The 25516-nt window shown below is 35.8% G+C and overlaps 1 protein-coding gene across 2 annotated transcripts in view; it reads left to right on the forward strand.

Moving 5' to 3' along the window:
* Positions 1–251: 251 nt before the first annotated feature.
* Positions 252–25516, forward strand: part of LOC131064646 (uncharacterized) — an 81365-nt gene continuing 56100 nt past the window's right edge. Inside the window, exons 1-5 of one of the 2 annotated variants that reach the window (XM_057998865.2) lie at positions 252–727; positions 3517–4777; positions 17876–17991; positions 19094–19302; positions 25372–25488. In XM_057998865.2, coding sequence (XP_057854848.2) covers positions 3918–4777; positions 17876–17991; positions 19094–19302; positions 25372–25488 — 1302 coding nt within the window. In that variant the 5' untranslated portion in view covers positions 252–727; positions 3517–3917. The remainder of the gene's footprint in view (positions 728–3516; positions 4778–17875; positions 17992–19093; positions 19303–25371; positions 25489–25516) is intronic. The other variant, XM_059211104.1, reaches the window with a different exon arrangement.

Below are 25516 nucleotides of genomic sequence, written 5' to 3' on the forward strand. Positions count from 1 at the left end.
TACGGTCAGTTTCAGTAGGGGTCGATCCGCCACGTGGCTTATCTAGGAATGAGTGGCCCCGCCACGTGGCTTAGCTAGGATTTGGGTTGGGTTGTCTCGTGGCTTATCGGTGGGCAGTTAGAATAGGGTAACCCAAACCCAAACCCAAACCCAAAGGTGAGTTAGAGTGAGGGCACTGGGGTTAAACGGGCGTCAGTTAGAAAAGAATATTAGGAAGCGAGAAGCCAGGTGATTTAATCATGGTCAGGTGGGTTGGGTGGCCGCGTGGTTTGATCAGAGCGAGGTTACGAGTGCTTTTGTTTAAGTAACCTTGGTTTAAAAATAATAAAAATTGTGGGATCGTAATTGGGTAAAGTAAATTAGTAACTGTTAAGTTGGGCAGAAAAGAGGATCTGAGATTCTGCAGAGAAAGAAGGAAAGAAGTTGGGAGTTGCAGTGGAGAGAGAAAGTTGTGGAGGAGAGGAGATCTAGAGAAGTGAAGGAGAACAACAAACCCTAGGCGTTTTATTGTAATGAAAAGCTAAGCGACAATGCGGTAATTGCGGACTAAAGAAGCAGAGGAGAAGGAGCGCTTTTTTAATCTTCACCGTTTCTTTTGGTAAAATATCTGAGAACTTTTAATGCCAAATTTGGCGGCCATTGAAAAGGTGCCACTAAATATATGCGTGCATTCGGTTGTTTTCATTTTGTAAGCGTATTATCAGCGTCGTTGAAGCGGAGGTTTCAGGTGCAAATCGCTCTGCTCTTGTTCTTCTGTGATTATTTTTTGAACCTTTTTTTGTTTTGTCAGATTTTCCTTTAATTTTGTTATTTTGAGAAGTTAATTCAGCGTTGCAGTGGCTTGTGAAGTTTTGAGAAATTTAATTTATTTTGTTTTGATGATAGAGAATAAGATTTGTAGAATATGGGTGTATATTTTAAAGATTCGTAATCGATGCTGACCTAATTGCGGAAAATATAGAAATGATGTGTAATGATAGACGAGTTTGCTTATGTTACGCGCTTGAATTTAAATTTTTATAATTATTATTAAATATTTTTTGTTTTATTCATGTATATTAAAAGAAGATTTAACGCTTCATCATTTTAGGACAATTGAATAATATATTTCAGGAAAAATTGTGATGAAGGTTTGAAAACTATAGTCTAAAGGTTGAATAAGGTTTGTGAAATTGTTAAATAAGTTTCTGGGTTCAACTGTATGCATTGTCAAATAATAGATTTCGGGAAAAATCATGATAAGGCTATGTGCTCCGTCACAACCTTTTGAAATAATTTCTCGCTATGCCACACTTTATTCTCTGATATCTTTATAATGCGATTGCTTCAGTTTTTGTTTCATTTGCTGTATTATATCGTATGTTAAGTTGATTCGTAGAGGGAAAAGAAATTGTATTAATTTGTGGGAGTGATCAAAGTAGTTCAGTGTAACTCGAAACTACAAATTTGCACTGCATTGAACAATAAGAGGTTTCTTAATTATGTATAAGTATCATTTAACTGTGTTCAACTTGGCATTTTCGTTTGATTTGCTGGGTTAAATGATATGTTAAATTGTCTCACATGGAAAGAAACAAAATCATGTTAAGTGAAGGAGCGGAATATAAAGGAGTGATCAAAGTAGTTCAGAGGGACTCAGAGGTATGTCCTTTTGCTATTTAAAACTAGTAGGGTTTTAATGGCATATAATCTTAAAGAATATAAGTCCGCAAATTGCATATTGTTAAAACAATAGAGTTTTGCAGGTACCACGGTAAGCAATTCTTTGGAACACTTTTTAATCCATTGATGTTTTCGACCGCACTTTTTGGTCCATTATCAGCCGAGAATTCCTTGTATTTCTAGTATCGTTGTTCTGAAATATTCTTTTATCAGTGGTCCTTTACAGATTCTTGTCTGCTTTAAATTATCTCTTTTAGAAAGCAGGAAATTGAACTACTGTTTAGCAGTGATCAAAGTGGGACAATGGGGCTTGAAAGTACATCCATTTAGTTGATGTTTTGGGACAAAGTTTGTGATCTATCATAAGCCAATAATGAATTCCTTGAAATTTGTGATACTAATTTACCGTTCCCTTCTTTTTTCACTGTTCTCATTTGGATTCTGCTTGCTTTGCTGGATTAGATAATACGTTTAATTGCTTCAATAGAAATGAATAAATTATGTTAATGTTTACAAATGACTGAATTAGGTCAATGGGAATTTAAAGTACATCCACTCATAATAGAACATTGCGAGGAGAGAAAAGGGTAATAAATTTTGAGGTCTGTTTGGCTTCTTTTATGTCTTATGCTACTAGGTCAAATTTTGCTTTAGGACCACCCATTGAAGCATATTTAATTTAGAATTGTAAAAGTAAGAATCAATTTACACCAAAGAATCAATTTACACCATCTACATGAAATAGATGGACCTGCCTGAAGAAACCTATGAAATTGAGATATATTATAATATTCACACTTTTTCATTTCGTTTCAAGAAATTTATTTTAGCCTATTTAATTCATATGCTACAGTCTCTGCTCAATTTCAATATTTCACGATGGTCTATACTGAATTTCAATATTTCACAACAGTCTCTACTCAATTTCAATGTTTCTTGTTTAGTTGGAATTGAGGTCAAGCTTAAATCAAACATATATTTCAAACATAATTTTCTGAAAATATGATTTCAATTCCTTTATATTAGTACGAAAGTATTGTTTGATGTTGTGCTTTAGCCTTGGATTGTTCAGTGAATTTTACAATAGGTAAGAAGTTGCGGAATTTGAAATACTCTGCTGAGCAATTTCCTTTCAGGTACCTGTGCCCGTTCGTCATAATGGAAAACCTTTTTAAACTGAACTTATGGTAGTAATAAATTGCAATTTCACTGATCTTCTGTTTATGAGTTTTAATCCAACGATAATCGGAAAAATAATGGATATAATTGTGTGATCTTATACCAAGGGAATTTGTTTTCTATAAACTTGAATCCATTATTGTGCTCATTTCTTTATAATATTATACATATAAATGGATAGGTTTACTTTATCTCTGCAAAAGTAACTCTGATTCTGAATTTATGTTACACTCTATTTAATATTCTGTAAATATAGTAATCCCTGTTGGCTTAATTCCGAAATCTATGTCTAATTGCTTTTTAAATGCGCTTCCTTTTTCATTGCTTCTCTCTGATTTCTTCGAGGCTTGAATTAAGTAATATTTTGAAGTTGTGTAAAAGGTAATAAGAATGGTTCAATTGGCACCCTCGTTTTAATCTTGTGATGGGCTTTATAGCATTTGAGACTTGTGTGTGAATTGTTGAGGGCTGTATCTGGTTTTGTGGATGCCATTATTGATCATTTAAAATGTTCTGTTTTTTTGTGACTGTGAGGATGGATTATGTTCCTTGGAGATTGAATTGGCGTTTGGTTGTTTCTCCAATTGGCATTTTAATGTTTGTTTCTGTTTCATTGTGGCAATCATGGCATTGTATTTTTAATTAAAATTTATTTTTTGTTTTTGATAACTGCAGAAATCAACCAACAAGCCGTGACTCGCAGAAATTTAACAATGATCTAGGTGGATGGTGGGCTCAGAATTTCTTCAGGGTGGTGTGATCCTTTGACGATTGAGCACACAAATTATACTGACCTAGGTGTCACAGAGATGACTGAAATCAAACATGGATGCATAGATGGAAAGTGAATGTCAGAATTATTTGAAGAAAGAAAGAAAGAAATTGTGTATTAGAAGTACATTGAGCTCTGTATTAGTCAGGTTCAAGGGCCAGTGCTGTTACCTCAAAATGATAATAGCTGACCATTATTCATTGAATTTGTAAATTACATCTTTCAATGCTCTTAAATCACTATAAGCTGTGGATGTCCTACCTATCATTATACTCATGGTTTGTGACGTGTTCAGAGCTGCAGTATGGCCAGTTTCCATGGGAAATTTTGTCTGGGGCTGGTTATTCTCTGTTTATTGTGCTTTGCTTTTGGCAGCACTGTTGACAAGTCTGTCCATCTTGAGCAGGTTGTATTGGAGGAATCTGGCATCTCAAATGGCTTTTCTGGAATTGTTGGTGAAAGTGAGAAGCAAAACATTTGTCACATTAAAAATTCATCCTGTAGTTTTCAGGACATAGAGCAGTTTTTTTCATGTGAAGAAGATTTAAAAGGAATTGGCTCATTGAATACCACTTGTCAGTTGAATACAAGTTTGCATTTTCATAATGATGTTCTGATTATCGGGGAAGGAAATTTAGAGATTCTACCACTTGTTTCTGTCAACTGTCTTTTTTCAGGTTGCCAGATAACTATCAATATCTCAGGGGACTTAATATTGCATGAATATTCTTCTCTTGTAGCAGGGACGTTGATTTTGGATAGTAAAAATCTGAGTTTGCAGAAGAATTCATCACTCAATACAACTGCGTTGGGTGGGTCACCACCTCCACAGACAAGTGGAACACCCCTTGGTGTTGATGGTGCAGGTGGAGGTCATGGAGGCAGAGGTGCTTGTTGTGTTAAGGGTGAGGGTAAGGATCAGGAAGATACCTGGGGTGGAGATGTTTATGCTTGGTCTTCTCTTACTAATCCATGGAGTTATGGAAGCAAGGGTGGGACAACAACTAGAGAAAAGGAACTTGGTGGTGGGGGTGGTGGGCGAGTCGATATCATTGTAAGGAGTATTATGGATGTTAATGGATCTATTAGTGCTGATGGGGGAGATGGTGGACTTGGAGGTGGAGGCGGCTCTGGAGGCAGCATTATTCTTCTTGTGACTAAATTGTAGGTGAAGATTATTTTAGATGGTTTTTTTATGGTTAAATTGGAACTGTTAATGTCAATACTTTTTTCATGAATTTGTTTTTTTAATGGGCATTTGGAAGCGATAATTTAATTGTCAAAATATGTGAGAAACATTTTGTTCAAGTATTAATGAAAAAACATTCAATTTCATTTGTTATCACGGGCATTATGAAAGGCTTCAAAAAGCTTATCATGTGGAAGTTAAACACATTTTTTGTTAAATTCGTATGTTTATTTTATATCCTACAACTTGGTTTCTATTACATTTTTGATAAAAAATTACTGTAATAGAAAGCAGCATTTAAACTTAACCTTTTGATTGTCTTTTTGATATGGTCTAGGTTTCCTTGCAAAGATAGCGAGCCTCCAAAATATTTGTTAAATTGAAATGAGTTGATAATGATGGTCATTCCTATTGAGCACTTGATCCATCTATAGGTTATCTATTCCAGGGTCTGAAAAAAGTTCATAATCTTTAGAAAAGATTTTTTTTTTTCTTTGATAAATTAAATATAAAATAGCGACCTCCAGTTCCATAGATATAGCCATAAAGAAACATCAACCCAATGATTCAAATTGATCAAACATGGGAGATTCAAAGTTGAGTAATGCAATTCCTCCTGCCAGAAATTTGAGCAAAAAGGAGATCAGAATTTTTTTATATCACATAATCAAATATCCTATTTTGCTACTTATTATTAATCTTTCAATTGAACTCCTTTGAGCTATAAGCAATATAACTCCAAGGTTGGCAAGAAAATCTGCCACACGCTTTACTGCCCTTCTGATGTGGACATAACTTGAGAGAGATATTTCAAGATCATCGCTTTGCATTCCTGAATCAGTTTTTGATTTTTCAATGATGGCACTGATTTTTGACAACAATATTGATAATTTTGTTGCAATTGCCTCATCTATTATTTTTTGATCATGATTTAATTTCTGGCTGTGATTCTTGTCAAGCCCAAGAATGCAATTTAAGAAAAGATTGTTCAATGAAAGCTTCTTATCATCTCACTCAAAATGTATATATTCATAAATATGAAAATAACTATTCGGTTCATCTTCTAGATGACCATTCAGCACTTGCACAACCAGAAAAATGTTCAATGAAAGCTTCTTGTCATCTCAATCAAAAGATACATATATATCAATATAAAAATGACTATTCAATTCATCTTGTAGATGGGCTGTTCAGCTTCTAGTGCAGCTAGGATTTTTTAAAATATAAAATAATATCCTACTACTAGGATTATGCACATAATTATTAAATTCCCCCATTCTTCTATAGAAATAGTGGTAGTTGGGCAACTTGTTTATGGTGATTCTTTTCCTTGGTACGACTACGAACCTTTAGTGTTTTGCAAAAGGTTTTCCTTAAGTGATAGCTCGTTCCTCTTTTTTTAGGTTTTCAAGAACCAATATATGGACTTGGTATTTTGACCTAAGCTTGTTTTCTCAAGTTGAGTCAACTTTCCATTATGCTATATGCCATTTTGAATATTGCACCTGTTTGTTTTGTGAAAATTTTCACCACCATTTCCTTTTGAGTGATGGAATTTGCAAAAAAAGTTTGTTTAACTTCTATCTTTGTCACTTCTTTTCTGAGTGAAAACCAAGGAACCCAGGTTGATGGTGCCCATGAGTAGTCCAAGCTACATTGTGTCACTTGAAGACTCGCTCAGCTAGGCTGATTTTGCGCGTTAGTTATCTAAAAGTGTGTTGAAGCATGCAGTGAAACTTGAATTTTTGTCAAGTTGATTGTGTACCACTCGTCATCGACAATGTCAGCACATAAAAAAATGCTCACGTGGTACAGTGCCAAAAATGAAGGCATATGATGATCTTGCTCCATGCATAGTTGTCAGGTTTTGAGCTGAACATTACCTGCTTAGATGCTGGAATGGATGATTTGGCAAGTCTCCAAGTACCATACTTGAAACACTTGATATCTTGATATTTCTCCAAGTATCATGGTTGAAAACCCAGAATCTAAATTTTGATCAGTGTTCCACGGCCGTTGGGGATGGGAAACGGGGGGACGCAGGGACTGGCTTTGGGGACGGGGTCGAAAGGAAAAAGTTTTGGGGATGGGGGGACGGGGACGGGGACTGGGAACTTGGGCTTGGGAGGGGGAAAAGCGTTTCTGTGGAACACTGATTTTGATGTACCCCCCAATAATATGAGAGTGGAGAACTACTGTAAAGGTCCCCTTGGAAAGAGAACATGGACTTGTACATAGATGTACAACTCAATGACACCCTCACTAATTGCATCATGAACCCTCACTAATTGCATCATGAATCTTCATTGATGTACCCCCCATAATATGAGAGTGGAGAACTACTGTAAAGGACCCCTTGGAAAGAGAACATGGACTTGTACAAAGATGCACAACTCAATGACACACTCATTGGTTGCATCATGACTCCATTAAGTTGTCCATTTGGGTTTTCAACTTAATGGGAAGAATTTGTAAGTTGCTCTTTTGAGTTTTCAACATATAACCCAAGTGCAAAATTACAATTAACAAGAGGCAATATCTGTTGCCTCAAATAATTTGTACTAAGTTGCATATTTGGCAGTCTTAGTATGTTCATTATCAATATCCTAATGGGAAATCACAGGTACAAAAAAATCGTTGGTCCTATCAACACCAACGAGGCTAAGAGCGTAATCATCTTTTTGAGAATTGATTGCAACTCTACAATTTTCTCAGAAGGTTGTTGCTCAATAGTAAAAGTATTGGTATGTAATGCTTAGCTGATCATCAATTGGATCAGCAACAATATTTATAATTGGCAGTCTAAGTATGTTCATTATCAATATCCTAATGGGAAATCACAGGTACAAAAAAATCGTTGGTCCTATCAACATCAACGAGGCTAAGAGCGTAATCATCTTTATGAGAATTGATTGCAACTCTACAATTTTCTCAGAAGGTTGTTGCTCAAGAGTAAAAGTATTAGTATGTAATGCTTAGCTGATCATCAATTGGATCAGCAACAATATTTACATTTGGAGTAGATAAGCTCATCGTGTATGATTTTATTATCAATTGAATTGACATTAATATCCACATCAAGAGTAGAAGAGCCACCATCTAAAATGGTGGATTGGACCTTGCTCTTGGATTTTGACAAAAGGCAAGTTTCAGTTTGGTATTTGGAATGATCCATTAATCCAAAATGCATATGTGGCATTGATTTTGTATGTAGATCCACGACGTAACATTGCTTTGTTGAATATGTGTTGATTACATGATAGACAAGGATGTAGATCAAAATTATTATTGGAGGTACTTCCTTGATGTACACAATGACATGTTTGGATTTGATGGGTTTTAGTAGAAGTTGATTTTGATTGACATGATAACTTATCAATATGACAATGTTGATCAATTGTTGAAGACTCAACTTTTGTTTTGAATACCTCTAGACACAAATTTTATAGATTTGGAATATTATATGCGGAAATTTACAACACCTATACCTATATTTTAATTTTATACCCTAGGTATGTTAATCAGATTTATATAATTGATTATGCCCTAGATTGTAATCAGGTTTGCAGTATTTTAATAAGCCAATATTCAGTAAAATCAGAAATAAAAACAGTAGACAAACAGGCATACCCTGGGAAAACCTCCAAGGAGGAAAAACCCAGCATGAAAGACCCACAGGTCAGATTGTATATTCTCCTCTAAATCATAAGTACAAATACTTAGCTTAAATCTGATCTTCACATATCAGATCTGTCCCTTTGCATGCTTCAAAACTGCATCAAAATACACTATGTCCTCTTGGACAATTTCGCACAAGTCTGGGAAATTTCGCACCCTTCCTTGAAATTTCGCACCTTAGCAGCAGAGCTAAATTCGCTGTTTGCTTGAGATTGAATTGGTGATTATGGCTTGAGAAATGTTCTTTATTTATATGCACTTGTAACCTTTATTTCAAGTCGGCCTCCTTTAGGTTTTGGCGCCAAATTTATTAAGGCGTGAGTGTTTGAAGATAGCGTGGGAGAAATAGGGCTGGACCTAGACTTGGGGTCACGTTACCCTTTAGGGCCCAGACCTAAAGGGTTCGGATGTTGCCTTAAGGCAATCCGAACCCTATAAATCCCTAGTTATAAACAACATATATACCTTAGACGAATGCAATGTTTGTTGGGTTTTATTGTCTCCTAGACATGCACAACATGTGGACATTTAACAATGGGAGGACATACATGTATTTAATTCATGATTGGTTTTGAAAACACTCTTTCAGACCCAACATTGTTTTGTGGCACATAAGGGGGCTTAACACCGCTTGAAGAAGGAACATGAACATCTTTCTTCTTTGCAACACTTCTATGTGGCACAATAGGAGATTTAACATTCCTTTTCGAGTACCTTTTGTCTTTAGTAGTCTTTTGAGTTGAATTTATTAAAGAAGGAACATCATTGTTGATGATATCTTTCTCTTCTTTTTAGACATTGGGGTGCTTATTCTTGTAGTTGATCTTGCAACCTATTTATATCGTGCCACAACATCTTGCAAAATTGCATGAATAGAGGCTTGGATTGATGCCAATATTTTGTCATTATCTCTGCTTTTTGTTTGTTGCTGGCACAAATTTGCAAAGATAACATGCCATTAGTTTATAATGTGGATATGATTACAAAGATTACACCCTTCCAAGTTGGGCTCCATTGATAATGCTTAGAGACGATAGAATTCACAACACCTTTTGGCCTTTGTTTTCATGTGGCAATGGATTGGTTACTAATCACTCCAAGAGGTTGCCTTTTCTGTATGCTACTAGATCGACATTCCAAACCTCTTAATATTCTTGCCTTTCTAATATATCAATGGCTATGTGGAAGAAAGCTCACCTTTTTTTTATACTCATTGGTACATGAAAGTGACGTTAAAGCATGCAAGAGAAGAGAGGTATGTGCAACATAGGTAGCACATGAAAAGGATTCACCCTATTAATGACGCTTAAAAGGAAATGAAAATTCTTTTAATTAGAATTACAATAGCTACAAATGGGTATTAGGGGGAATGAAAATAATAAATGACAATGATCTTCTTTTTCCCTAGAAATTTATAGGGAGGAGGCCACAACATTGTTGTTTCATCGATATTAGCCATTGGATGGAATAGTTCAGTCGCAATGATATGACTTGGAAATGTGATTTGGAGGTACCTCAAATATTGAACGTTGTGATTTTTTTAAGCTTTGCAGGAAAATAATTGGACTCTAGAACTATCAATTTCATCAATTACAGCTTATTGTTTTTAAGTATATAACAAGCCTAAAAGTTTCACCCTCTCACAATATTGTAGAATGGGTTAAATGACAAATTTAAGAAACACCCTCTATTATTTCAACTCAACTAAGAATATTGCTTGAAAATTCCATAAAAATGAGAATTTAAGGCACCCTATTATATGAATAGAGTAAAAAAATTACCCCTAGAAACCTTACTACCGATTAACTTGAGTCCAATGAATGTTGGAATGTGTGACTACTGGTGGCTTATTGACATAATATTTATAATGTCAAGGGAGATTTGAAGGAAGCTGGTGAAGATGCTAGACCAAATGATAGTTTTAAAATATCACCATTGCCAGAGATGATGCTTTGCAGAATATCGTGAGTGTGGTCTAAACCAGAACCTGGACTTTTACGAAAGCCATAGGCTTTGCTAAAACAATAACCTCTGACTTTACAAATCAGGAAACCATAAATAGTACGGGCAAATTTTGGGCAACATGCAAGTAGGAGAGTGTTCATATATTAGGCACTATGAAACTTCAAAACTAAGTGGTCCATGTTTGGAAGATCAACCAACAAAAGGCTTTGAAAAGGTGCTATGCTGTGAGGGAGAGCAAGAAAAGATATGTCAGGCACAACAACAGGAATAGAGGTAGAATGTATAGAATTTAGTCTTTAAAGAAAGCTGAACCTCAATTCTTTTAAACACTCCTTCGATCTTTTTTTGTCTTTTAATGGATAATGCTCTCATTTTATATAGTTAGTTTAAGTTCAGATTTCTTAGGCTATGCGTTAAGGATTGAAGTGTACAGGATTGAAGCAAAGGATCCAAGGGTGTATAACTGATTAGATTTTTCTGATTTCATCAATTTTATTTGGATATAATCTTACACTCATTTTTTTAGCGTCAAGACAACACACTCAGTAGAACTTAATAAACTTCGATGAACCAAACATTTTTGCAATCATAGTCCTAAATCAGTCAGCAGTGGGGTCTTTAGAGTGGAAAGTAATTTATCTTTAAGTGGAAAGTGATTTTTTTTAACCTACCTCTCACTGTAATCCATGATCCAAATTGAAGGGGAAGCTTCACATGTCCAAAGTTTGATTCTGGCGTTTCGTTTTTATGCCTTCAAAGGTGCAAAGAATATTTGCTCCGCTCTTTTGAATAGGGTTCTCTATTCATTGATTTCACACAGATTTCAAAAGTTTGATAACAACACTTGAACTGTACATAGGATTAAATAAATTATGCTTCAAGCAGTGTAATAAACCCTACAGGGCGTTAACTCAAATACACATAATTATTTGCAACGACTCAAATTATAACTTATTTAAAATCATCATGTTCCCAATGTGAGCAAGTTGAGAGCATATCAAGATTAGAACGAGGACAATGGAATAACATGAAAGATATTGTGGTGAGCCATCCAATTTACAATTAAAGCAAATCATAGAATCGATTCTTGCTGAACTTGCTGAATGTAAGCGGGATTATGTAAACACCAAAATGGCAGACTAATTAACTCGATTCCAATCCATGCCATGTAAGGTGGAGAATTTACTCGTCCAATGCCTATAGCTTTTGAGCAGATGGGCCAGCAGTTGGGATTTAATGAGAATATGTAGGGGTTGATGATATTTATGATGATACTTCAATTTCAGTTCTATCATTTTGACATTCTGGAAGGCTGCAGCTTGAGGCTAGGCTTGGGTGAGCTGCACTATGTAGTCCTTCAAATTTCTCACGAGTGCAAAACCCTTGGGAGCGATAGTTGGTTTTCCAACTTCATGCTTGTATTGCCATCGGGCATTAAATGCTCCATTCGGCTTGTCTTGCTCAGAGATCTTATTATTCATTTTACATTTCAGGATCAAAATCTACAATTTTTTTGTGAAAGGTTTCATAGGCATTGGTACCTTTTCAGGAATTTCTCAGGTGTCAATAATTTCCTGGTAGATCTTCATTCATTGGGTTCTTCATTGCTTCTATTTCTGGTCTTGTTTCATGGATAAACATATCTGCCTTAAAACTGACAATGTCCCTTACCAGTAAACAAAGAAACTGGTAGGGTCATAATTCCATTTGTCCACAATTAATTCCAATTGAATAACCTAAATCTTATCTTTTAATTAACCAGCTACATTCCTCCTTACCTCTGTTACACTATTACAAGTAAGGGGAGTATGTGATAAGAATTTCCACCTCCCATTGCCATAAGAGGTGTCAATAGTATCCACCTGCCGTGCGAACTCTGAAGGCAAAAGTCCTGTTTGATACATTCTTGGGGAGTTTAAAACTTTCTTCATTGAAATTGTGAAACCTGAACATAAATAATCTGCCCCAAAGAACCCATCCCCGCTCATACTGACACTGTGTTATAATCTCTCTCTCTAGTTTTTCTTGCCACTTTTAATTTCAAATTCCAAATCCCAATAATACTTTGATTTTGATAAAGAACCAAGTGGACGAAGGATGAGGAATATTTGGGAACCTTCTTATTAGCAAAGTTGATTGATTCATCATGAAACTGCTTATCTATAAACTTTGAGAAATCAAACATGAATATTTTATCCTTAGGAGTTCTCTGAAGCTTATAGAGCACATCCAATTGGTTAGGGTATATCTGCTTGTCATCTTCCTAATAGGAAAGCTAGCACGCTACAGGTATCAATGGTGTTGGCTTTGAGTGCATTATGTGGCATGGGGAAGCTTGTATCTTATTCATGGGGAAGATTTTTATAAAACTTCCAGAGCTAGATCCCGCTGATCCCAGTAGGGACTCTACAACAATTTATTCAAATTTTGAAGCCTGTGGCCCATGTAATGCTAGAAGTGGCTGATATTGTGGAGGGATTGGATAGCACACACTCTCCTTTGGTCATACAAGAGGCTTTGTGAATTCAGAAGTTGGTTGAGGGGAATGCCACAGAGTTTATGGGTATTTTTGAACCAAGGTTGGCCAGGGCAGCTCACCTAGGAGATGCAGAATCCCTAGTTAATAGTTCAGATTCCTTCTTCCTTTGGAGGTTCAGATGGGAACATCATGGCAGCTTTATATTCAGTAGAGTATTATTTGAGCTACTGGTATCTTATGTTGCAATTTCAGATGAGTGCCCAGAGGAAGGCTTTAGAGGAGGTTGACCAAGTAACCCTAACTTGTGAAAATTTATGGGATTAGCTGGAGGATGAAAAAAGCAGTTCCAGGAGCAATTGAGTCAACAAACCCAACTCATTGGAGCTGCAAAAATAAAGGTGGAAGCTTATGAAACAAAGTTGGTAACAGCTAAAGAAGAAACTGAGCAGCTTAAAAAGAAAATTGATTGCATCACTGAAGCCTATGATTAGGTACTTAAGAAACGTATGGAAGATGCTCACATGGTTTAAAGTTTAAACCTCAAATCACCATGATGTTATTGTCACCTATCATTTGAGTCTACAAGCTTAGAGCTACCATTCTGCACACTTCAACTACACCTTTAATTGTAGTAGATGCTGCAGTACTGCTACTAGGGACATCACCTTACTCTATGTGATGGCCATGTTGATGTTTTTAGCTAGGTCGGATTCCTTCTAGGGCCAACCTAGCACTTGTGGGTGACTAATTGGCCTATCGGCCTTAGTCACATTAATATGCAAATATAAAAAATGTAACTTGTATATAGGGCCGACCCTATATGTGTACCATCTTGAGTTATTATAATATTTGTAAATTGGTTCATTATCTAAAGTAGCCGACCTCTTGTGAAGAGGTGCCTCATCTTCATATATATATGAAGTGCAAGAATCAATTCAATACACAATCAGCGAATTTCATCTATCATCAGCAGAGAAAATATACTCAGCGAATTCCTTCTCCTGACCTGCGAATTCATTCCTAGGTTGGTGGATCAATACCTTATGCAGCATTCAGCTCAGCGAATTATTTCGAGAAGACAGGGAACCAAGTTCTGAGAGCAGCGATTCACTTCCATGGTCAGCGACCTGCCTCTTTAATCAGCTAATGATCTCTGTGATCACCGAAAGGTCTTCATGCCAGCGAATTTGTCTTCTTTGATGAGCGAATCATCTCCAGTCAAGCATATTTCAGATAAGTTTATTATGCTGCTGTGTATGTCAGATTGATGCCCTAGTTTGATTCATGACCTGCTGTTCATACTGCTTCAAGAGTTGAAGCAAGATTGTAAATATTCACACTGATTCTTATCTAATATATTCTGAGATTAGTTGCTGTGTTTTTCACCTTCAAGAGGAAGGTTTTCCCAGGGTATTCTTGTGTTCTCTGTGTTCATTCTGTTCATTTTGTTAATTGCTATTAGTCTGATCTAAAACTAACAGTCTCCAACAAGCCATAAGGATTAACAATGGATTGGCTGTCCTTTCCTTGGATTACCTAAGAGGAGGAGGACTTAGAGCATTATTGGTTAAGTTTGGTGGGACATCACCTTACCCTATGTGATGTCCCCAACAAGCCATGAGGCTTAACAATGGATTGGCTGTCCTTTCCTTGGATTATCTAAGAGGAAGAGGCCTTAGAGCATTATTGGGTAAGTGTAGTGTAATGTCCCTTGTTGGGATTTTTTCTATATTTTGCCCCAAAATCACAATTCGAACTAAAAATAAGAAATGTAATATATTTAAGAGTATAAATTTACCAATTGAAAAGCCTTATAACAAGATTAATCTTGGTTTAGGTATTGTAAGCAATGTCAGCCACTTGGACATTGATATTAAATCATAAATCAAGATATCATCTAATTTGTCTAATCGTGAGTATACATCATGGAATCATATAACATTCCCATATTAAGATATAATAGACATTAGCCATTCCCATGTTGATTCCCATGATAACCTCATTAAGAATTCGTTGAAACATTTGCAAAAAGGTCTTAAGATTGGTTGCCCTTTACTGTGAGAGCATGGAAGGTGGACTGCCCTTCCATCCCTCAGTTTAACTTGGAGGCTGGCCATCCTCCTTGTTCAAGCACAAGGACACACTAAGCTCCTTGACCCACGAGCATCTATCGCAGGGTGGCATACTTGATGGGATCTAAAGCCCAAGGGCACGGTAAGCCCCTTGGCCCATGAGCATAGCATCTATCTCAAGTTGGTGTACTTGATGGAACCTCAAGCGCAAGGGCACACCAAGACCCTTGGCCTACGATAATAGCATTTATCTCGGGGCGGCATACTTGATGGGACCTCAAGCCCAAGGGCACACTAAGCCCCTTGGCCCACCAGCATAACATTCATCTCGAGGTGGCATACTTGGGTCTCATGAACTCAGAAGGCTGGCCATCCTTCCTATTTGCAATCCATTTCTCCAAGTTCAAAATATATTATTAAATGAATCCCTTATCACATATTTATAGTAAAGATAAGCATTTAGATTACTTGCAAAGGTCAATAATTTCTGCAAGTATCTCAATTGCATGAACATGTATGTATAGATCTAAAGTTCTATTTATTTATCAGATTTATCTCTTATTTAGAATTGCTGCTAATTTCAATTCGAGTTCTGATTTTAATTCTTTTTCTGCTTATTTTCCTTGATCTTTTGATGCCTTCTACAAATGAGGCTTCCTCCTTTTTATATCATCCATGGTGGGATGAAAAGACAACCTTTGTTATCATCATACCCCTTACAAAGGAGGCGTCCCTTGAATAATTCGCTGCTGTTGATAACTTGTTGTTATGGCCCTTAATTAGGGAATTGCTGCCAAGTAACCCTATATTAGTCGGCTCCCTTTTTAAGAATCATTTCCTTGAAATGTGGCTAATAATCCCCTTTAATTGAGTCAACCATTAGTTAATTGCTGCTCCTTTTAATTTGAGTCAGCTCTAGCGTTACTTTATTTATTTTATTACCTAGGTTATTTTTCAAGGCCAGCCCCTTTCTGATTAGTACCTTTTACCCTTGGTTGGCTCTTTTACAATGAATTGCTGTTATCCTTTTTATTTCATTGCTTAGCTTTTTAAAGATCACGATCTGATCTCATAAATTCTGCAATTTGTGTAAGGGCTGCTAAGCCTAGTTTGGCAGGGCATGACATGTGGGGTCTTTGGCTTGTATTCTATTCTATCCTTATGTTGTGGGCATGTCTTTTTCTGCAACTTAAGTGACCCCTGGCCTAAAGACTTAAGTTGTCCCTCTTTGCATGTACATCAAGTGATTTTGATTAACATGTGATAAAAAGGCCAAGGGGGCGTGGGTTTTCAAGGAGCCTACACGCTCATTTTTAGGGTTTTAGTTGGAGCATTGGATTGAGTTGGTAGTGGATCAAGGGCTGAGGTTAAATCATCTCTTTAGGAGTTATTATATAACATTCTAGGGTTCTTTTAGGGCTCACGATGTTATCAGTCTTTGATCTTTTGCTGCTGCAATCTTTGGCTTAAGGTCTGAAACCCTTGAGTTGTAAAGACATATGAGCTTCCCTAGTCAGAAGGGTGTGTTTCAGTGGAAGGGTTTGGTCTGTGATGCCCTAGCACATCATTATCAGAGCTGCAATTCATTATCAGGTTTGGAGGCCATTTTCTGAAGGTGAAATTGAAGCATCAGCTTCAGATTTGGCTTAGCTACAGGAAGGTGTCTTCATATCACTGAGTTTCATTGAAGATAGCAACAAGAAGGACAAGTGGAAACAAGTAGAACAGACCTAGTTCTGTTTTTCTGGGTGTTTTGGCAAGGACAGCTAGGGTTAGAAGACTTTTTTGAGCTATTTGTGTCCAATCTGCATATTGTTAATTACCTTCATCTTGGAAAAATTAATGTAAGTCACTGTGAATCATTATTGAGTTTCTGGGCAGATTTAGAGTGATTTTCTGTACTTATGCGATATTAATTTATTCATATTAGCAGAAAATTCAGTTCTATAATCTGAATGTAAATATGAGTTTGTTGAAGAATTTCTTATATGCAAAAAAAAATCAGAATATTCTGTGCCATAATTTTGGAGATATTGTTTTTTTTGTATTAGCCCTATTTGGGGATATTACACCCTACTACCTAGTGAAAGCGTTTATTCTGTTTTGTTTTTTTAGTTGTCATCTGGAAGTTGACTTCTTGACTTTTGTTTTTTTTGGTGGGGCAGGGGCAGAGGATGCAGTTTTTACAAATTAACTTGTTATGTTTTTGTACTTTCCTTTTAAACCGACTTCATGTTATTTCCTTGTCGACTTGTGGGTAGTTGCTATGATTTGATTTTTAGTAGCTGTCAATGGTTGTGTTATATTTGGTAACTTTCAGGCAATTTATACATGTATTTCCTAGTCTGGGAAAGTAGTCCAATCTTAATAGATGCTTCCTGGTATATATTTTGTAGAAGCACTACTCTGAATGAATAAAGTAATCATTGATATTGGTCTACAATTGCTTGGTATGTTTTGTTATATTTTGCTTACATAGCAACAGGTAACGTTATTATTTGGCTGTAAATACCACTTCTGCCTATATTTATGTTGGCTTAGATTGATGATAGTTTCCTATTTAATATGTTTGTAAGATTTTATGTTCACTATAGATATTTAACAAATTCAAGCAATTTTAACTGAAGATAATGATTGCTGAGTAGATATTCTGTTGCATTTTTCAGATTCATTGATGTAAGTCATTTATCTTTCTAGGATGTGAACATGGTAGAAAATATAAAATATCTTTAATGCCTTGGTACTTCAATCCAGACCCATTGTAAATTTTCAAATTTAAGGTTACTGTTTACACTAACCTTGGATGTACTTTCTTTGCTTACATTAAGATTGTTATTATTGATTGTAGCATTGAGGATACTCATTCTTGCCTTGTGTAGGAAGGGAACTGGTACAATAAGTGCTTCTGGAGGTAGGGGATGGGCTGGTGGAGGTGGTGGCAGAGTTTCCATAAAGAGCTACAGCAGGCAAGAGAGTTTGGATATCCTTGTGCATGGTTAGTTTCTTGTCCTTTTCTGTTAGCAAAGAAAAAAAATTGTTACCTGAGAAACAATTGAGTTTGTCTAATAAAAAATACTAATTCTTCTGGTTAAACAAATCATGCATCACAGGTTATTGATTATTATTTTCTAGGTTATTGCATGGGTATGATAGACTTCTTTGTATGGGAAGTGTAGTCTGTGTCTTTTTCCATTCACTCAGAGGGTTTTATATAAGACTTTCAAACTTAGTTTCTAGCAGCTCCTCTAAAAAGAGAGAATTCTAAAAAGAACAATTTTGATGCACTTGTGTCCATAATGTGATATATGATTCACAATCCAAGTCAGCTCTTCTAACTATAATTTACACAACTTTTGAATTTGACAACACAAGTTCTATAATTAACACTACTTGGATATTGAACCTGCCTCTTGGAATCTGCATTTTCAGCAGTCACATTTGCAATAAATTGGAATCAAGCAGCACACAGTCTTTCTGTAAGCCGATTTGATGGTTTGGGAATGGGAATATTAACATAAGTTGTTTGTGTACTCTATATATTGAGAATTTAACTGACTTCTGTTATTAAGAGTATATTTTAGTGATCGAAATGAGGAGCTTGCTGATATTAATAAACGTGCAGGATTCCAAAAATTTTATGTGTTTCTTGTTCTAAGCCATCATGAACAGCTTTTCCAGATGGTTTTTCTTTTATGAAAATATATGTGTTTGTGAATAAAATATAGAGCACCTTATCATGAGAGGACACCTGCCTAGATGGGCACAAAATATGTCACATGACCATTACTATCCTGGGACCTTTATATGATAAATACAATAAACCTCACAATCCAATTTTTAAATTTAATATCCTATGTTAGAGATCCCATCTGTTTTGTGAATTAAGTATTCTTCACTTTTCATCTCTTATGTGCTTGCTATTAAAGTACTCTCTTTCTAATTTAGTAATATTATATTTCTAAATGTATGCTTGTGATTGCAGTTCGTGTTGTGTTCTACTTTATCATTTACTTTTCTTGGCAGTATATGAAGTTTTTTGTCTTCTTTGATTTGGCGGGGATTCTTACTTGGTTCACATGCTTTTTGTTTTGGACAAGGTGGAGAGAGCCGAGGCTGTACAGAAAATGCAGGTGCTGCTGGGACCATGTTTGATGCAGTTACACAGAGCCTTGTTGTTAGCAATAATAACTTGTCAACTTACACTGATACTTTGCTTATCGATTTTCCAACCAACCCTCTTTGGTCAAACGTCTATGTGAAAAGCCATGCAAAAGCTGCAGTCCCTTTACTTTGGAGTCGCGTGCAGGTTTGTGCAATTATCTTTACAGACAAAAAGATCCTGATCTGTTTTTTTTGTTATTACAGTTCAGATTCTTTTCAAGGTGAACAAAAAGTGCAGCAAGTTATTGAGATAAATTTCAGTGCTTGTGTGAACTTGTTTTCTTATGGTACTGATTTGCAGTTGACAAAGAACCCGTTTGTAAGGCTTAGGTGCATGGTGATACGTGTTTGTCAATAACTTCTTTCCCTATTATCGTGTCTTTGTGTACTCTCCAAATACATGACTCAAAATGAGCACATGATTTGATGTCTGTATATTTCCAAAGTTGAATTCTGAGAATATATAAGGAATCTGATTTTTATCAGATATGTTATTGCATATTAATTCCTTTGCACCTAACATATTATGATTCAAATGTGTTTTTATAACTCTAGTTCTTGGACATTGTCAAGTTCAAATTGTGCCTGGATAATCTGCTTGAGGATCAGATACATTATCTGCCATTACATTTAAAAAAGAACATCTGGAAGGATGAAGGAGATCTGTTCCATTGAAACAACAATTAGTTAGTTTTTGAGTATTGAGGTGGCCTATAACCTAGAACTTTATCATTGACCTTTGTTCAAGGGACATTTTAAGAAAATAAATCATCCACATGCAAGATCTAGTGAGGAAGAAACATAAACTGATGAGCCATACACAAAAATGTCTTAGAAATTTATTGTTGACTGTTGTTCAAGGGACTTTTTAAGAAAATAAATAAGCCACATGCAAGATCTGGTGAGAAAGAAACATAAAGAGACGAGCCATACACAATAAAAGGCTTAATTTAATATTCTCTCATGATCAATCAATGTACAAAGAGGTCCATACATAGCATACAAGGTGGTTTAACCATTTGCTCAATCACCAAAACCACCCCTAGTTAATGACATAGAACAACTATAGGATAGGAAAATGTGCAATGTGAGCAATGTAGGCTTAGGATTAAATATGAGATATGTGAACATGTCAATGATCCCCCATAATTGATGTGAGAGAAGGGTATCACCCAAACCCCTTCTCTCAAATCTCAAAACAATCAACAACTATGAATTCAAAATGCATGAAATAATGCAAAAGTCTGCAATTTTAGATCCAACCTTTTCATTCAAACTTCTACACAAAGTTGAATAAAATTACAATAAATCTGATTTTATAATATTTGCAGCCTAGAAGGCTAATGAATATAACATAAATCAGAAATAAAATCTGATCTACAACAGCAAATAACAACAATAATGAATTACAGAGTTTGTCCTCCTTGAAATGTTCTTCTTTCAACAACTATTAATTCAAAATGCATGAAATAATGCAAAAGTCTGTAATTTTAGATCCAACCTTTTCATTCAAACTTCTACACAAAGTTTCGTAAAACTACAATAAATTTGATTTTATAATGTTTGCAGCCTAGAAGGCTAATGAATATAACATAAATCAGAAATAAAATCTAATCTACAGCAGCAAATAACAACAATAATGAATTACAGAGTTTGTCCTCCTTGAAATGTTCTTCTTTCTGGTGAAATCTTGCCCCTCCAACCTGCAAGCCCTCAACAATCAACCTCTGTCATCAATAATGGAATGAATAAAGCTTCTAGCTGCTGCAAATCCTTCACTATAACCAGAAAACAAGAGGGTTTAAACTTCTCTCTTCAATATCCACGCCCAAAACCTGCAAATTCAAACCTCTGGCCAAACAACCCACCAAATTGCCAAATCAGTAATGCATCAAAGCTCTCTCCAAGCTCAAATTTTGGGCCCCCTCAAAAATCCATGACAAAAACATGAAAAAGCCATCAAACCTCATCATTTCATGCATTTAATATCCCAAAATGGTTTTTTCTTTTTTCTTTGCAATATGCTAAAAATAGTTGATTCTCTTGCCTTCCCATTCCTCACTGATAGGGACTGAATTTGAAAAAGTTTTGAAAACACAACATAGGCACCTCAAATTCGAATTCCTATACTTTAGGAGCATTTAATGAGTTGTCTTAAAGCATTAAATCCCAGAAAACCATGCCAAGTTTGCCAGTTTTGAAATTCAAACTTCAAATTTGCCTCCTAGTCCATCTCCCACTTCATAATTTTGCATCATTAAAAGGTTACCAATTATTTAATAAAATATTTTGGCCTAGTATTGCAATTTATTCAACAACTACAACATAAATTAACAAACCTTAGAAAATAAAAAATTAAATTCTCTCTTTTTGGTGGATGCTGATTACAGTTATACCTAGGATGCTCCTCTATCAATAATCCAAAGTCTCAATTTTTGCTGCAAAATATGAATCTCTCAAATGGATCCATCTTCCCACCATCATATGCCAAAGATGGTAAAAGATCCGGATAACTCAGGTGCATACCAACTAATTCCAAAAGCAAGAGATAGATGCCATCAACAACTGTACACTAATACATTGTGGACTGGTCAGAGTCCTCTTACCAAAAGTTCTTGAACCATTAAAGGCACATGTCAGCAAACAAACCAGCATCTATAATTTTCACAATATAAACCTTATCACTTTGTTATACGCTTAATATCTCCATACACCCTTATCTTTCCAAAGGGAACACAATGTGTAAAATGGTATGTTTGCCTTTGACAGAACTCTTAAAAACAATGAACTCGATTAGACCTATTGTAGATGTCAAATTTGAATTAGAAGGTTATTACCAATTCTACTAGGCACTCCGTTGCAAATTTAGATTTATCTACTTTGTTACAAAGTATTTCACAAAGATTCCTATAAATTAAACCAATGAAGTCACATGCGATGGAGAAAGATGGTGGAGTTGCAGACGATCCTGCTAAGCTCGTCTGAGATGTCAGTACAGTACATTGTAATGTACTGTCATATGGTACTCGACATCATCCACCTTCTTATTCATGTATCTCTGTGCTGTCTCTATGCGGCGCTGGCTGCATTTATTGGTAGCGCGCGGTGCACGGCCGCGTCTTAGGGCCTCCAATAACGGGAGGTTGTTCACTGACAATAAACAATATCTCATCTTTCACTGTGATTGGTAATTCCTCAAGAACATAAACTGTTTGTCATTCTTAGACTGCTGTGTTGACTCAAGGACTTGCCTATGTAATTTTAACAGTCAGACTTTATGAACATGTGCATCCCTGGAGATTGATTCATGGATCTCTCAACTGCAGATAAAAAGTGCTCTGCCACCTCTGTAGGAGTTACCTCTGCCAATGTGTGAGCCCTTAAAAAAACTTGAATTGTGCAAATTTTTAATGAAAAAAATTGAATTGTGCAAATTTTTAATGAAAAAAATAAATTATTTATGTGAAGGATATATACACATTGAATATATACATGCCACAGCACATACCTATACATATTGAAAATACATTTGCACAGAAGGACAAGGTGCCTGGGTTTGAATTCTGAACTAATCGATTTGGAGATTGTTAAAAGGTGGTCACAGTATCAGGAATTCCAATGCCTGAGGAAAGAAAAAACCATGTATTTTTGTTGTGGAAATACAGAGGGAATTCTCCTTATGAGCTAAATGCTTGTAATTTTGACAGAAAAGTGCCACATGTGACCCTCTGTCAAATAAAGATTGGAAGATGCTGTGCCCATATGTATGAATTCTCCACATAAAGCAGTTATTCTCTTGTGCATTCTTATGAGAAGAGATGCTGTATTTATATGTGATATAAGCTACATGCACTCCAATTGTATGGCAACAAACAACTTCAAACAAAATTGGATTTATTTTGATTTTCACTGCTTAACGATGATGCCTTTTGCTACATGGTCAACATATTTCAAACAAAATTGCAGAAAAAATTGCATCGAAGAGAATGGTGTCTTTTGTCATCACGTACAATTCCTCCTTCCAAGGAATATTCACTCATACAATGCTTATTAAAATTATGCATTCCCTCAACTTGAAATAGCCATTTTAAATGTAATTGCAGAGTCCATAAAACAATTCAGCCACATAATTTATTCCTTCTTACAGGCACATGATGGATAAGGCACTCTAATACCACTTTTTGAAAATAATTAATCTACAACGGAGAAATTAGTGAGGATTAAAGATACAGTAGAGGACCTGTTACACAATAAAACTCAATCAGGATTCAAATCTCATATCCTCTTGTGGTTGATCAATGTACAATATAGGTACGCATGTGGCATGCAAGGTAGTCTAACCACCTGCTCAACCACCAAAATGACCCCTAGTTAGTTATGGTATGGCCAACACTTATTACCTGAACCCATCTGGAATAGTAATAGAACATTACAAGAGCAGGTGGTGCATGTTTTTGTATTCTTTTATTTATCTTGTGCCCTATTGTTTGTGTTAGAGGGGTTTACTAGGATTCTCTCGCTCAGCAATGTAATACAGGTTATGGAATCTAATTCTTGTCTTCTTGGTGTCCAATTTGCCTTAGTAATGGATGCCTTGATCAAGATACAATGGTGATATCAATCTTGTATTGATTCATGTTGTGTTTACCATTTGCATTTAGAGGATATTAGAGGCTTTGAAGGGTGTGGATGGATGCATGCCTAAATAGTTATTTATTATTTCCTGGCCTTCTGGAATGTGGAAAATCTTCTTATGACTTTGTAAACTCATCAACTGTCTAACAATGCTCAAGCATGTTCCTGAAGTTCAACAATCAATTTTTGAAAGCATTAAAAAACATGTACAAAAAATAAAATTTAGGGGATGTTTTTATTAGTGTTTAACATCCATTATTTACAGGGAGAAACAAGCCAATGGCCAAAGCCATTAGAAAGTACTAAGATGTTGGTGTTACTTCATATAACTTGAAATTCCTAGGAATATCGGAAGGGCAGTTGGACCCTACACCAAAATCTTTTCATTCATGCTTAGTGAATTTCAATCCCAGCATTTCGTACTCTTCCCACAAGAAATTCCAAGGAGAATTTTTATCATTGAAACAAGGATTATTTACAAAAGAAACTATGGTTTTCATAAATTGTAGTAGTTTTGCTACTAATAGCTATAGCTCTTGGGTTGTTGCTCAACTTGGGAGTTGTTCAAGTAGTGGCGAGGAATGGAGAGTTGAAGGATCAGTAGTTATGATGCAACACAAATGCAAAAGGATGAGATTATAAACAAAATTGAACTAAAATGAGAACTTAAATCTACACAGGATAGCAGGACTTTTACCTGATGAGAAGTACAGCCGTGTCAATAAGTTACCGGTTCGGGTTCGAGCATGGGTTTGAGTACGAGAATCCGGTTCGTGGGTACGGGCAATTTTTTTTCATTAGTACATGTATATATGGACAAAATGAACTTTGTCTTGCGCTAAATCAATCTTTTAGGGTCGGATTAGGGTTTTAGGGAAAAAATGTAAAAAATAAATTGTTTTTTAAATTGTTTTTGTCACTTTCTAAGTGACTGGGCAGTTTTTGGGGTTGGGTTGGGTTTCATTGTGGGTCCAGGTTTGCGGACCCACAATGAACTTGGGGTCTCTGGGGCGCTACCAGGCGCGAAACTGGTCTCAATTGTGCCGTCCTTTAGACGCAAACCTGGTAACATACTGTCAATCCTATTACAAATTATGATTGCAACAATTGGTTAATCAATAAGAACAGCTTAAAAGTAATAATCTTCATATTTTTTAATGCATTTCAATACTGCCTCTTAATTGATCCAATTGAACATACCAAATGAAAAAGATAGCTTGAAGACATTAGCTTAACGTATTTACCTTTTCTGTACATGTTTTGATACAATCTGTATACTGAGTTCTAATTTGAGTGTGATCAAATGCGTACACGTGTCCTCAATTTGACAGAATAGGGGGTATTCTTTAAACTTGAAGTCTACAATACATCTCTAAGGTGCTACATAGGTTTTGGACAATAATAATAATTATGTTTGGGTATCAACTGAATTGTGCATCTCCTTAAGTACAATTTGAAGAGCCATGTCTCTATGTAAGCATTCTTACCTAATAGATATTTAATGCATGTTTATTTATATTCAGTATGTGTTTTTCCTTTGTTTTCCTTTTTCTCCACTTAGACAAGCTTCTTTGTGAAGGTGCGTGGACAAATCAGCTTGTACGAAGGGACTCTCAGCTTTGGGTTGCTGCATTATCCATTTTCAGAATTTGAGCTGATGGCAGAAGAGCTTCTAATGAATGTTTCCACAATAAAGGTAGGTTCACCTTGGCAGTGACCTTTTC

This window comes from Cryptomeria japonica, chromosome 9 (assembly GCF_030272615.1).
Source record: "Cryptomeria japonica chromosome 9, Sugi_1.0, whole genome shotgun sequence".
In the NCBI taxonomy this organism is placed as follows: Eukaryota; Viridiplantae; Streptophyta; class Pinopsida; order Cupressales; family Cupressaceae; genus Cryptomeria; species Cryptomeria japonica.